The sequence below is a fragment of the Lithobates pipiens genome, unplaced genomic scaffold, assembly GCF_037356315.1.
Source record: "Lithobates pipiens isolate NorthernLeopardFrog02 unplaced genomic scaffold, aLitPip1_a1.2 Scaffold_22, whole genome shotgun sequence".
NCBI classification, from domain to species: Eukaryota; Metazoa; Chordata; class Amphibia; order Anura; family Ranidae; genus Lithobates; species Lithobates pipiens.
In genome coordinates this window covers 281,041,826-281,054,539 of record NW_027507784.1, presented here as the reverse complement: position 1 = coordinate 281,054,539, position 12,714 = coordinate 281,041,826, and the positions used below count along the sequence as shown (strand labels likewise).

The 12,714-nt window shown below is 43.6% G+C and overlaps 1 protein-coding gene across 3 annotated transcripts in view; it reads right to left on the bottom strand.

Moving 5' to 3' along the window:
- Positions 1 to 287: 287 nt before the first annotated feature.
- Positions 288 to 12,714, bottom strand: part of NSMCE1 (NSE1 component of SMC5/6 complex) — a 63,368-nt gene continuing 50,941 nt past the window's right edge. For all 3 annotated transcript variants that reach the window (XM_077449106.1, XM_077449107.1, XM_077449108.1), the window contains exons 7-8: positions 5,776 to 5,896; positions 288 to 1,393 (exon numbers count right to left, since the gene is read on the bottom strand). In XM_077449106.1, the coding sequence (XP_077305232.1) occupies positions 1,281 to 1,393; positions 5,776 to 5,896 (234 nt within the window). In that variant the 3' untranslated portion in view covers positions 288 to 1,280. The remainder of the gene's footprint in view (positions 1,394 to 5,775; positions 5,897 to 12,714) is intronic.

Genomic DNA, 12,714 nt, shown 5'->3' with positions numbered 1-12,714 from the left:
GCAGCGGATTGATAAATATAAAATCACTACAACCATACATATTCCCTTTGCACATAGGCACAGACAAAATGCTATTTATTCAGAATGACAAAAAGGTAGGGATCTGCAACAAAGTTTTTTTTAAATCCCTGCAATGTACATAAACCCAGAGGGGAATCATTTTTTTCTCTCAACAAAAGTAGAGTTACTCTTTAAATACTTGAAATATTTAACTGTATTTGCTGGGCACAGGTTTACTTTAAGATTCAAGGAGTGCAGAATAGAGACATTAATGAGAGCCCCAGCTGTAGCTTTTTTATCAAAGTTTTTATTTGAAATGAACAAGGTTCTTAAAAGGTTTGGCCTTACAGAGAAATAAGAGAACATCAAACATAATGCAGAACAGAACAAAGTGACACGTAGTGCACAAAGAAGCATGTGCAGTCATTGATTTTCCACATGCAGAAATAACCTACAAAAGCTTTCTATAAAACCAGAAGTTACAATATGTTAACAGTTCCTAACTTTAGCTTTAAATAAGCTCTCAGTAAGCTTCTGGCAGTGCTGATGCTTTTTAAAAACCTACTAAAAAGTCACCAAGCCCCCCCCCCCCCCCCTCAAGAAAGGCAGCATTGGCAGCTCCCATATTTCTATCCTTTAAGAATCCCTTCATCATCTATATTTAAAAAACTTAGAGCTAGAGTCTTATTTTGGGTTTCTAGACAGCTGCCCAAACAATTCCATTCCACAAGCATATTGGTGCCCACATAATCTGGTCCAAACTAACTCCTCCTCTGCATGAAACACGCAGCTTTACAAGACTAAACAGGGGCGTTCATCCTATAACCACTCCCCGCAGGCACGAACACGCAAAAAAAAACAGAAAAACAAAACGAGGAATGTGATTGTCACAGGAGGATACAGGTGTTTGTGATGTGCAAGCGGTGATTGACAGCCTGGCTTCACCTTCTCTATTCTAAGTGATAAACAAATGATGGTGCCTAAAGAGGCAATGTGCCTAAAGAGGCAATAACGGGGTCTCAGGGGATAGCCGGATAGAATGGAGAAGTATTTATGTTCACCAAGTTTTTTTTTATAAGCAGAGTAGTTTGTATTTGGCAGCACTTTCTGTGAAAACTGGAAAAGGAAAAACTGCATAATCCTAAAAGTCAAAGTGTGTGCAGTCCAGAGGATGTTCATAGAAGACTGCCCAGGAATGGACTAAAAAAAAAAAATACACAAAACTGTATGAAAGCACAAATTGCATATATACAAAATCAAAACCACAAATCATTCTGGAGTTATAAATGTCGTCTTGTCCTAGTGGATGCTGTTGAAACATTTTTTCTTCTCCCTTCTTCCACTCTGGACACCTGGGAAGTGGATGGCGTTTCAGGACTTTCCTGTGAAAATGCTAACAAACACAGAATATCCTCATTATGTAAAACAAAAACAATATTACTGTAGTATTTTGGTATTATAGTGCAAAAATAAATAGTCTGTAGTAATCCACAGCAACTAGAAATCAGATTTCAGCAATTTGCAGTGGGTAGACACATTAGGCATGGTTTACTATACTCCACTGGCATTTGCCCAATCAAGTTTTATTAAAGGAGTTGTAAAGGCAGAATGTTTTTTTATCTTAACCCTTTCATGACTAAGCCTATTTTTGGCATTTGGTGTTTACAAGTTAAAATCCATATTTTTTGCTAGAAAATTACTTGGAACCCCCAAACATTATATATATTTTTTAGCAGAGACTCTAGAGAATAAAACGGCGATTGTTGCAATATTTTATGTCACATGGTATTTGCGCAGCGGTGTTTTAAATGCAACTTTTTGGGAAAAGGGACACTTTCATGTCACACTTTATAATTGCACGCACTCGTGGATTGACGACAAAGTACGGTACCTAAAAATCTCAATAGGCCATGCTTTAAACATTTTTTACGGTTACCAGGTTAGCGTTACAGAGGAGGTCTACTGCTAGAATTATTGCTCTCGCTCTAACGACCGCGGCGATACCTCACATGTGTGATTTGAACACAGTTTACATATGCGGGCGCGACTTTCGTATGTGTTATCTTTGCTTTGCGAGCTCGCGGGGACGGTGGGCGCTTTAAAAATTTTTTTTTTATTTATTTTAAAATGAATAAATTGTTTTAAAAAATAAATAAATTGATCACTTTTATTGCTGTCACAAGGAATGTAAACATCCCTTGTGACAGTAATAGGTGGTGACAGGTACTCTTTATGGAGGGACCGGGGGTCTAAAAGATCCCCGATCCCTCCTTTACACTTCAATGTATTCAGATCGCCGAAAACGGCAATTCTGAATACTGTATATTTTTTTTAAACCGGTGCCATTGGCAGCCGAGTAAAGGGGAAGTGACATCATGACGTCGCTTCCGTGTTTACTATTAGGGTACTGGAACGAAGCTGATTACGGCTTCGTTCCAGTTCCTCCCCAGCAGCCGGAGGCATCAGAGCTTGAATCGGTGTTCCCGATTGAGCGGGAACACCGGTAACAGCGGCGGGAGGGGGTACGTCCCCTCCCGCATAACAGCAGAGCGGTTTTTTGGCTTCGGCTACTATGGCTGGATAGCCAATCGCCCGCTGTAAAAAAACGGTACCGGGATGATGCCTGCAGGTGCGGGTATCATCCCGGTATAACCCCCGGAAGCCGAGTACGCAGATCTGCGTACGCTCGGGGGGGGGGGGGGGGGAGGGGTTAATGCACTCTATGCATTAAGATAAAAAACCTTGTGTGTGTAGAAGCCCCCCCCCCAGCACCCCTCTAATTACCTACCTGATCGCCTTCTCTTTCCAGCAATGTCCACGATCCCCTGAGCCATCCAGTACACTTCTCCTGATTGGCTGAGACAGCAGCAGAGCTTTTTGCTCCCGTGGCTGTCAGTCAGCCAATCAGGAGAGAGGGGGCGGGGCTAGGTCGGGATCTGTGTCTGAATGGATACACGGAGCTCTGACTTAGCTTGGGTGATAACTTGTAGCAAGCTGCCGGCTGAGGGGCAATCAAAGGAGGGAGGGGCTAGGAGCAACAAAAGAGGGACCCGAGAAGAGGAGGATCTGGGCGGCTCTGTGCAAAACCAACTGCACAGAGGAGGTAATTATAGCATGTTTGTTGTTGTTTTTTTTTCTTTAAAGTGAGCCTTTACAAATCACTTTAAAGGGCATGTCTACCCAAAAATGCTTGTATTTTGCATAAATGATGGCAGTCAGATTTAAAGCTAAAGTTAAGCTTTAATTTTTTTTTTTCTACAGCTTTAGTCAGATCACAGCAAAAGCAGTCACTTCCAGCACTCAGAGGTCCTCAACAGTTGAATAGGACTACGGGACAACAAATCCAAATGCTTGGCAGATGCAGCCCTCCTCGGATAGAGGAATCCAAAGTGAAACTACAAAAGAGCACCTAGTGCATTGTCAAAAATTATTTGAGATATAGAAACTGGAAAAGATGGATACTCAGAAAAGTACAACTTGTGAAAGACAAAAAAAAAAACACAAGATGCCACAGTGCAGGATGCGCGTATTCCAGAAACACACTATGCTGGCAAGCTGACGTGTTTTGGGAGCACACCGCCTTCCTCAGAGCTATGCTGACCAACACATCAATGTTCAAATGCTTAATTACAGACACACATACATATCCCCATCCCAGAAAAACTCTGCCCCCGAAACGCATCAGTTTGCCAGAATAACGGGGTGTTATTGGAATACACGCATTCTGCCCTGTATGGCATCTTGTAGATTATTGGCTTTTACAAATTGTACTTTTGTGATTATCCATCTTTAACAGTTTTTATCTCTCAAATAATAATTTTTGGTAATGTACAAGGTGCTTGCGCCTTCCTGTTTGTTCTTTTGTGCCCGTACACACGATAAGAAGATCGGAAGAAAAAATTTGTACGACAAATGATTGACCGATTATCTGATCGTTACTATAGTGCTTTTGACAGCTGATTCTGACTTTGGGGATCTCAAGATGCAGGCTAGAAAACGTTGATCATACGTGAACACAACATCTGATTATCGTTCAACCACTTGCTGACCGCTGCATGCCGATATATGTTGGCACAATGGCAGCGGTGGGCAAATGAGCGTACCTGTACGTTCTTTTAATTAGCAGGACTAGCCGCATACAGCGTGACCGTGCACGGCGGACTCAATGTCACGGAGCCGCAAAACAGGGAAGTGCCTATGTAAACAATCCATTTCCCCGTTCTGCCTTGTGACATGACAGAGATCACCGCTCCCTGTCATCTGAAGCAGTGATCGCTGTCATGTGAGTTGAAGCCCATCCCCCTCCATAGTTAGAATCGCTCCCTAGGACACACTTAACCCCTTCATCGCCCCCTAGTGGTTCACCTTCACTGCCAGTGTAATTTACACATTAATCAGTGCATTTTTATAGCACCGATCGCTGTATAAATGACAATGGTCCCAAAATAGTGTCAAAAGTGTCCAATGTGTCTGCCATAATGTCGCAGTCACAATAAAAATCGCAGATTGCTGCCATTACTAATAATAAAAAAATAATAATAAAAATGCCATAAAACTATCCCCTATTTTGTCGACGCTATAACTTTTGGGCAAACCAATCAATATACGCTTATTGCGTTTTTTTAACCAAAAATATGTTGAAGAATACATATCGGCCTAAACTGAGGAAAAAAAAATTGTTTTTAATATATATTTTTGGGGGATATTTATTATAGCAAAAGGTAAAAAATATTGAATTTTTTTCAAAATTGTCACTTTTTTTGTTTATAGTGCAAAAAATAAAAACCACAGAGGTGATCAAATACCACCAAAAGAAAGCTCTATTTGTGGGGGTAAAAAAGGACATACATTTTGTTTGAGTGCAACATCGAATGACTGCGCAATTGTCAGTTAAAGCGTTGCAGTGCCGAATAGCAAAAGTGCTCTGGTCCGGAAGGGGGTAAATTCTTCCGGGGCTGAAGCGGTTAATTAGGACAGTTTTCGTCCGAAAAAAAATTGTAAAAGCAAGACTATACAAGCTTGGAAATAAAAAAAATACATTACATCACATCCGAAGTTGTATTCTGTAGTTTGAGAATTTTTATAAGTTGACTAAACTCTTTATTTTCGATAGGATGTTCAATAGAAACCGGCCAATGTACTGCAGCCAGTCCGACAGAAGCTGGTCATTCGGCCGGCTTCTGTCAATGGGGCATGACCAAATAAGGTTTGCCGATCAGCTCCCAATGACTCCCAAACACTCGCCGGAGTGTTCTGGCAGGGGGCCGTCACCCGTCAGAACACAATAGCACAAAACGGGGAGATCACTGTACGATAACACCGAAAAGAGGAAGGAGCCATGCATAACATCACTATCACGTTTGTGCACTTGTGAAAAGTGCCAGAAGTGGTTTTACATTTATTGAATAAATGATTATACAACAGAGAGCATTAGATTCTATTTGCTTTTATATCGATATCCACAATCCTACGGAGGAATCGGCTCTCTTGGATCCACTCAGACGATTAGGAGATTATTGGATCTCTTCATGGGAATGCTTGTTTGACCACCCTGTTGGTTCAGTGGGTCATAGTCCTAAGATGAGCAGCCATCTGTGTGTATGGTGGAGGTGCTGCATATTAAATGACACTTGCATATTCAATAGAGACAACACCTTGCACCATCGAGGATCTTTTTTATGAACTTTTTATGGAAGTTTATTTGGACTTTCTCTTATATATTTTATAAGGTTTATATGTTTATATTAAACCACAATAAAAGTTAGAACAACATACCTGGAATTTCTTGCATCCATTGCTCTGTACACTGAGGGCATCTTGGCCCAGACTGTCCTCTGAAATACTTTTCCACGCATGTCAAGTGAATCTTGATACCACAGTTCTCACAAATGTGTCCCTAAGCACACAAATGATAATAGAAAGCAAGAATTGAAGTTTACGTGTGCATTCTTTGCGGGCTATTGTATTTGTAATGACATCAATATTTATTGCACTGTAACCCTTTCACGGTCTGGCCCCACACTCCACTTTTAACCCCTTCACACCTAAGGGGAAAACAAAAATTAATGCCCAAGCACAATTTTTCTACGTTAACATGTGTTAGTAAAACCGTACATATCATCACCACTTTTTGCAACCAGGTGGATAGTACCTTTTTTTTTTTTTTAGGACAAATTGGACTTTCATTTGGTGGTAAATGGTAATGGATATCTCCTGTTTATATTTTTTATTTAAGAGAAAAGGAATCCGCTGCTCCAGGTATATGCAATACCTCTATTGGAACCAAGTAGGAGTGCTAGCCCCGGCCCACCTGTGGAAACTTGAGAAAAATAGGATTTTTAAGACAGCTTACCTGTAAAATAAGTTTCTTGGAGTACATCATAGGACACAGCGCCTCAAGTAATTACTTGGTGGGTTACGGGCCTACCTTCAGGTGTTGACACTGGTATAACCAATACAGGAATTTGACTCCCCTATAGAACGCCTCATCCTTCCAGGAGTACCTCAGTTTTTGTAGCCAAGCAATACAAGTAATATACTCTCACCCCATCAAACAGAGGGGCGGGAGCTCTGTGTCCTATGATGTACTCCAAGAAAAGGATTTTACAGGTAAGCGGTCTTAAAAATCCTATTTTCTTTATTGTACATCATAGGACACAGACCCTCATGTAATTACTTGGTGGGATGTCCGATAATGCTACTTGAGGGGAGGGAGACACAACCCGTAGGGTAACCCCCAGACCTGAGGACTTATACTGCTGCCTGCAGCACACTGCACCCGAAGGCGATATCCTCATTCCATCTTACATCCACTTGATAAAATTTTGCAAATGTATGTACTGAAGCCCGAGTCGCGGCCTTGCAGATGTGAGACATGGAGGTCTGGTGATGCACTGCCCAAGAAGCACCAACTGCTCTGGTAGAGTGCGCCTTAACTTGAAAAGGGGGAATCTTTCCCTTTAAAGCATAAGCTTGAATTATAACTTGCCGAATCCACTTAGCGACAGTGTATTTTGACGCTGCCTGTCCTTTTTTAGGACCCTCTGGCAGAATAAATAAGACATCAGTCTTATGAATCTGAGCAGTTTTCTTCAAATAGATCTTCACTGCTCTCACTACATCAAGACAATGTAGTGATTTTTTTCCCTGGAACATGGTCTTGGGAAAAAAGAAGGCAGGACAATATCTTCATTCAGATGAAAGCCTGAAACCACTGTTGGCAAAAAGCCTGGACGAGGGCGTAACACCACTCTGTCCTCGTGAATAACCAAATATGGCTCTTTACAAGAAAGAGCAGCCAATTCTGACACCCTCCTTGCTGAGGATATAGCAACCAAAAATACCAGCTTCCTTGTCAAAAGTACTAAAGGAATATGCTGTAACGGTTCAAAAGGCTGTTTTTGTAACACAGACAAAACCAAATTTAAGTTCCAAGGGCTTAAGGGTGACTTAACTGGCGGATTAATCCGCAGTACTCCTTGCATGAAACCCTGCACTAAAGAATGCGTAGCAGGCGGACTTTGAAATAAAATTGATAAGGCTGAGACTTGGCCATTAATAGTATTTAGGGCCAACTTCACCTCTACGCCCAACTGTAGAAAGGAAAAATTCTGCCTAGGATCTATCTCCAAGGGTGCCGACCCTTGGATTCACACCAGGAAACATAAGCTTTCCAGACTCTATAATATATAGCTCTAGAAGCTGGCTTCCTAGCATTAATCAAAGTAGAGATAACTGATCTGGAAAGCCCACGTTTCTTCAAAACGTGGGTCTCAATAGCCAAGCCGTTAAATTTAGCGTTCGTAGGATAGAATATCGGCCCCTGAGATAGCAGGTCTGGCCTTAGTGGGAGGGGCCATGGACCCTTACAATCTCTGCATACCATGACCTTCTGGGCCATGCCAGTGCTACCAGTATTACCAACTTTCTTTCCAGCTTGGTCCTGCAAAGAAGTCGAGGCAGCAATTGAATCGGGGGAAATGCATAGATTATTGAGAAATTATCCCACAGGGTCACCAACGAATCTGTTCCGTATGCGAGTGGGTCCCTTGTCCTGGACACAAAGTTGACTAGTTTTGTGTTGAATCTGGACAGCTTGAAACACTTCAGGGTGAAGAGACCTTTCCCCCGGGAATAACTGCTGGCGACTTAGATAGTCTGCCTGCCAATTCTCTACTCCTGGAATGAAGACTGCCGAAAGGCATGGGACATTCTCTTCTGCCCAAGTTAGAATCTGGTGCACCTCTCTCTGGGCTGAGAGACTTCTGGTGCGCCCTTGGTGATTGATATATGCCACAGCTGTGGTATTGTCAGATTGGATCCTGACAGGACAATTCTTTAACCTGGAGGTCCAGGTCTTTAGAGCCAGATACACTGCCTGAATCTCTAGGATTTTGATGGGCAAGGTTCTTTCGGTTCTTGACAGTCGTCCTCTCTAGTACTGCTCCCCAGCCTGTAAGGCTGGCATCTGTCGTTACTACCTTCCAGATAATTGGTCTGAAGGATTTCCCCTTCAGTAAGTTCCAGGATAGTAACCACCAACTGAGGCTTTGGGACAATCTTGGGGACAGCCGTATTGGCAAGTCCAAAGCTTGAATAGTTTTGTTCCAAGCAGACAGGATACTGTTCTGAAACAGTCTTGAATGGAATTGGGCATAGGGAACTGCTTCGAATGAAGGTACCATCTTCCCTAACAACCTCATGCAAAGGCGAATTGAAGGATTTCTCCTTGACCTGATCATCCTCACTAGCTCCTGTATGGAGCTGATCTTTGCGGGAGGCAAGAACACCCTTTTCTGGGCTGTGTCTATGATCAGGTCCAGATACTCCAGCCTTTTCAGTGGCTTTAAGGACTTCTTTAGGTTGAGAATCCAACCCAAACCTTCCAGGTAATTGCTTATAATGGCTACACCTTGCTTTAAGCGAGCCACTGACTGGTCTATTAAAAATAGATCGTCTAAATAAGCCAAGACAGTTATGTCCTGTGCCCTTAACCTGGCTAGAGGTGGGGCTAATACCTTTGTGAATACCCGAGGTGCTGTAGCAAGCCCGAAGGGCAAGGCTACAAACGGAAAATGCTTCTGTTTTACTTTGAACCGCAGAATCCTCTGGTAAGGAGTAAATATAGGGACATGCAGATATGCATCCCTGATGTCGATGGATGCCAGAAGTTCTCCTTGCAGGATGGAAACAACTGAGTTGATTGACTCCACGTGAAAGGAGTGGATCCTCAGGAACTGATTTAGATTCCGTAGATCTAGAATTGGTCTGGTATCTCCATTTGGTTTGGCACCGTAAATAGGTTTGAGTAAAACACCAAACCCTGCTCTTCTTTGGGAATCCGTATGATCACCCCTTGAGCCAAAAATCGGTCTAATGCAAAAGGGATGGTCTTTTGCCTGGATCCCTGGGAATGTTTGATCTGAGAAAACGGGATGGTGGACCCTCTTGAAATTCTAGCTTGTATTCTAGGGATACAGTGGAGAGAGTCCATCTGTCCTGAATTTCCCCTTGTCAGACTTCTGAGTACTTCAGAAGTCTTCCCCCCACTTTGGTGAGGGGAGATGCCTCTTCATGAGGAAGCCTTGGTATTTTGCTTTGCAGACTTGCGGTCTCAGGTCCTCCTTTGTGCCTGGGCTTAATGACCCTGGGATCTTCCTGTAGAGTCTGACGGCAGAGGCCGTCGCCCCTGCCTAGAGGTGGATGCCCTTGGTGCGGGGGGAAAAGTCTGTTTAAATGAAGAACGTTTATATTTTCTTTTGACTGGCAAAAGAGTACTCTTTCCTCTGGAAAAGGTTTGAATATATTTATCCAAACTATCGCCAAATAGTCGTTGTCCCTTAAAAGAGAAACTAGTTAAAAAGGTTTTTACAAGGTGTTTCCGCTGACCAACCCTTTAACCAAAGGGTCCTTTGCATGCGTACAAGTACAAGCACCAGGCATGATGCCTGGTGAATAGAATCCTTTATAGCATCTATGGCAAAACATAATTCTTTAGGCAGCTCGGCCAACTCCTGAACTTGTTGTGCAGGGAGCTCCTTGAGGGCATCTGTGAACTGGTCCTTTAAGGACTGACAGATGCCTATGGCTACAATTGCATGCTGGGTTACGGTCCCTGCTGAGAAAAAAGAGGATTTTAACAGACCTTCCAACTTTTTATTTGTTGGATCTTTAAGCATATGCACATTGTCCACTGGACAAGTTAAACTTTTATTCACATTGGAAATTGCAGTGTCCACTGCTGGAACTTTCCATCTTTTAGTGAATTTTTCCTCCATAGGATAGAGACCCGAGAATCTCTTTGGAGGGGAAAAATGCTTATCCGGATGATCCCATTCAGAATAAATAAGCTTTTCTAGTAATGGGTGCACGGGAAACGCATGCAAAGGCTGTAAAGGTTTCAAAAAACCCAAGGAGGAGATCGGACCTTCAGCTAACTAGTTAGGGGTAGCATGAAGGCAGAGCGGACCATCTCTGTAGGGCTCTGTACTTCAAATTGTGAAGTTGAGACTTTAAGTATTGTTTCCTCCGCAGAGGAATAATTTTGTTTTTCTTCCCGATCATCTGAAGGGAATACCTCGCTTTGTCCCCATAGTTCCTTTGGACCCTCCACTGACTGTAAAGAGTCTAAGGTGGGGGAGGGGGATCTAGGACGTTTGCTATCCACGTGAATGGAGGATGTGATTAAAGTCGCTAATCTTCCTTCTAAGCCCTGCATGGCAGAGGAAAGTGCTTCCTCAGTCACGTATATAGGGGCTGAAGTGTGTGAAGCAGTTGCACCACCGCTAGCTTACAATGACTCACCGTGGCTTGCCATGTCAGATCTTTCAGAAGAGGATGACAGTATGGAAGCATGACTAGGATTCCCAGGACCTGGGTGTAACACCTTAGGTACCTTTACGGTAGGTCTGGAAGACATGGTGCAAGGCACAAAAGCAGAGGTACACAATACAATTTGCTTAATAAATATAGCAGAATAATGTCACCATTATAACAGCTTAAACTGCTAAATAGGAATAGAGTTTCCTGTACTGGAAATGCCCTAGTATACACCCTCGCGTGCCCAGCACTCTGTTGTCTCCTGGTGTGACCGACTCTGCTGCCAAGAGACTTGCAACTGAGTGTCTGCATAGAAAAAAATCTCAGGTGGGACCTGATTGGTGTCCTCAGCGTCCTTCCCCCACTATGCGCTGTGTAGAGCCTACGTTTTGTACACGGTGCCATGTGACCTATAGACACGCCCCTATGCAACAGCCGCCCTTCGCCTAGATATGCCTAGTTCGCGCGCGAACAGCATGTGGGTCTGCGATAGCAGATCCTGAAAGGAGGGGATGACGCTGCCGCTATTGTCGGCCTAATGCCTGCAATACCAGGCGTGAAAGACGAGCGAGCGAGCGAGCGAGAGAGAGAGCGAGAGAGAGAGAGGTGGGGGTTCTGTCATCAGTCTTACAGAGTTAAATTCTGCAGGGTGGAGGTGCTGCCAAGCTGAAAAACCTGCAGATATGGGGGCACCGATCTCTTCAGGGACCCCCCACCAGGGTATATAATACCGTTGTAATGTTACTGCTGTATTTAAACAAGAACCCCCTCTGCTGGGACCACACAGCTATAGGAAACAGAGCAGCTGAAAAACGCATATGTTTAAAATGACTCCCTGTAAGGTACAAGGTGTATAGAACGAAAAAGCATTAGCTTCCTCCCTCACCCTGTCCTCGCTGCAGGATACTGCTGTAAACAGACAGATCCAAAACTTCACCCATCACGGCGGGCAGTGTAGTTTAAACCTTCAAAGCCTGGGGGCCCTTTAAAAGGGGTTCCGCTCCTTTGGGCCTTGTATAGCACCCCTCAGGACAACTTTAGGTAATGTAGCAAGACCAAAAAGAGTCCTGGTTCCTAGGGTCCAGCTCTCAAAGAGAAGCATTACAGGCAACACCTCGTTCTTCAATGCAAGGCCCGGGTACCATCTTATGGCCGCAGTGGCGTGGCTGGTTCCGGTTGTGGAGGTCTTTTTTTAAATCCAGCATGGATACCTCTTGGAGCTCCGCAGAGCATACCTTCACTCGTGACCAACACCTTAGACCAGTGATGGCGAACCTCGGCACCCCAGATGTTTTGGAACTACATTTCCCATGATGCTCCACTACACTGCAGAGTGCCAGGGCATCATGGGAAATGTAGTTCCAAAACATCTGGGGTGCCAAGGTTCGCCATCACTGCCTTAGACACTGGCGAAAAAACTGAGGTACTCCTGGAAGGAGGAGGGGTTATATAGGGGAGTCAACATCCTGTATTGGTTATACCAGTGTCAACACCTGAAGGTAGGCCCATAACCCACCAAGTAATTACATGAGGCTCTGTGTCCTATGATGTACGATAAAGAAAAGAAGAAATGGCTGCACATCTAAATGCTCCAAAACAAAATGCCTTTTATTGAAAACGAACAGGATATGCTTAATCATTACACACAGGTCAGATGTGTGAAACGAGTCTACGTGACTAATACCTGGTGTCCTTGGTGTATCTTGGTCGTTTCCAAAAAAAGGCATTTTGTTTCTGGGAAGACTGTCCACAAGGTTTCTGAGAGTGTGTCTGTGGGAATGTTTGACCATTCCTCCAAAAGCGCATTTGTGAGGTAAGGCACTGATGTCGGATGAGAAGGCCTAGCTTAGTCTACGCTCGAATTCTCCCCAAAGGTGTGAAGTACTTATTTGCCCA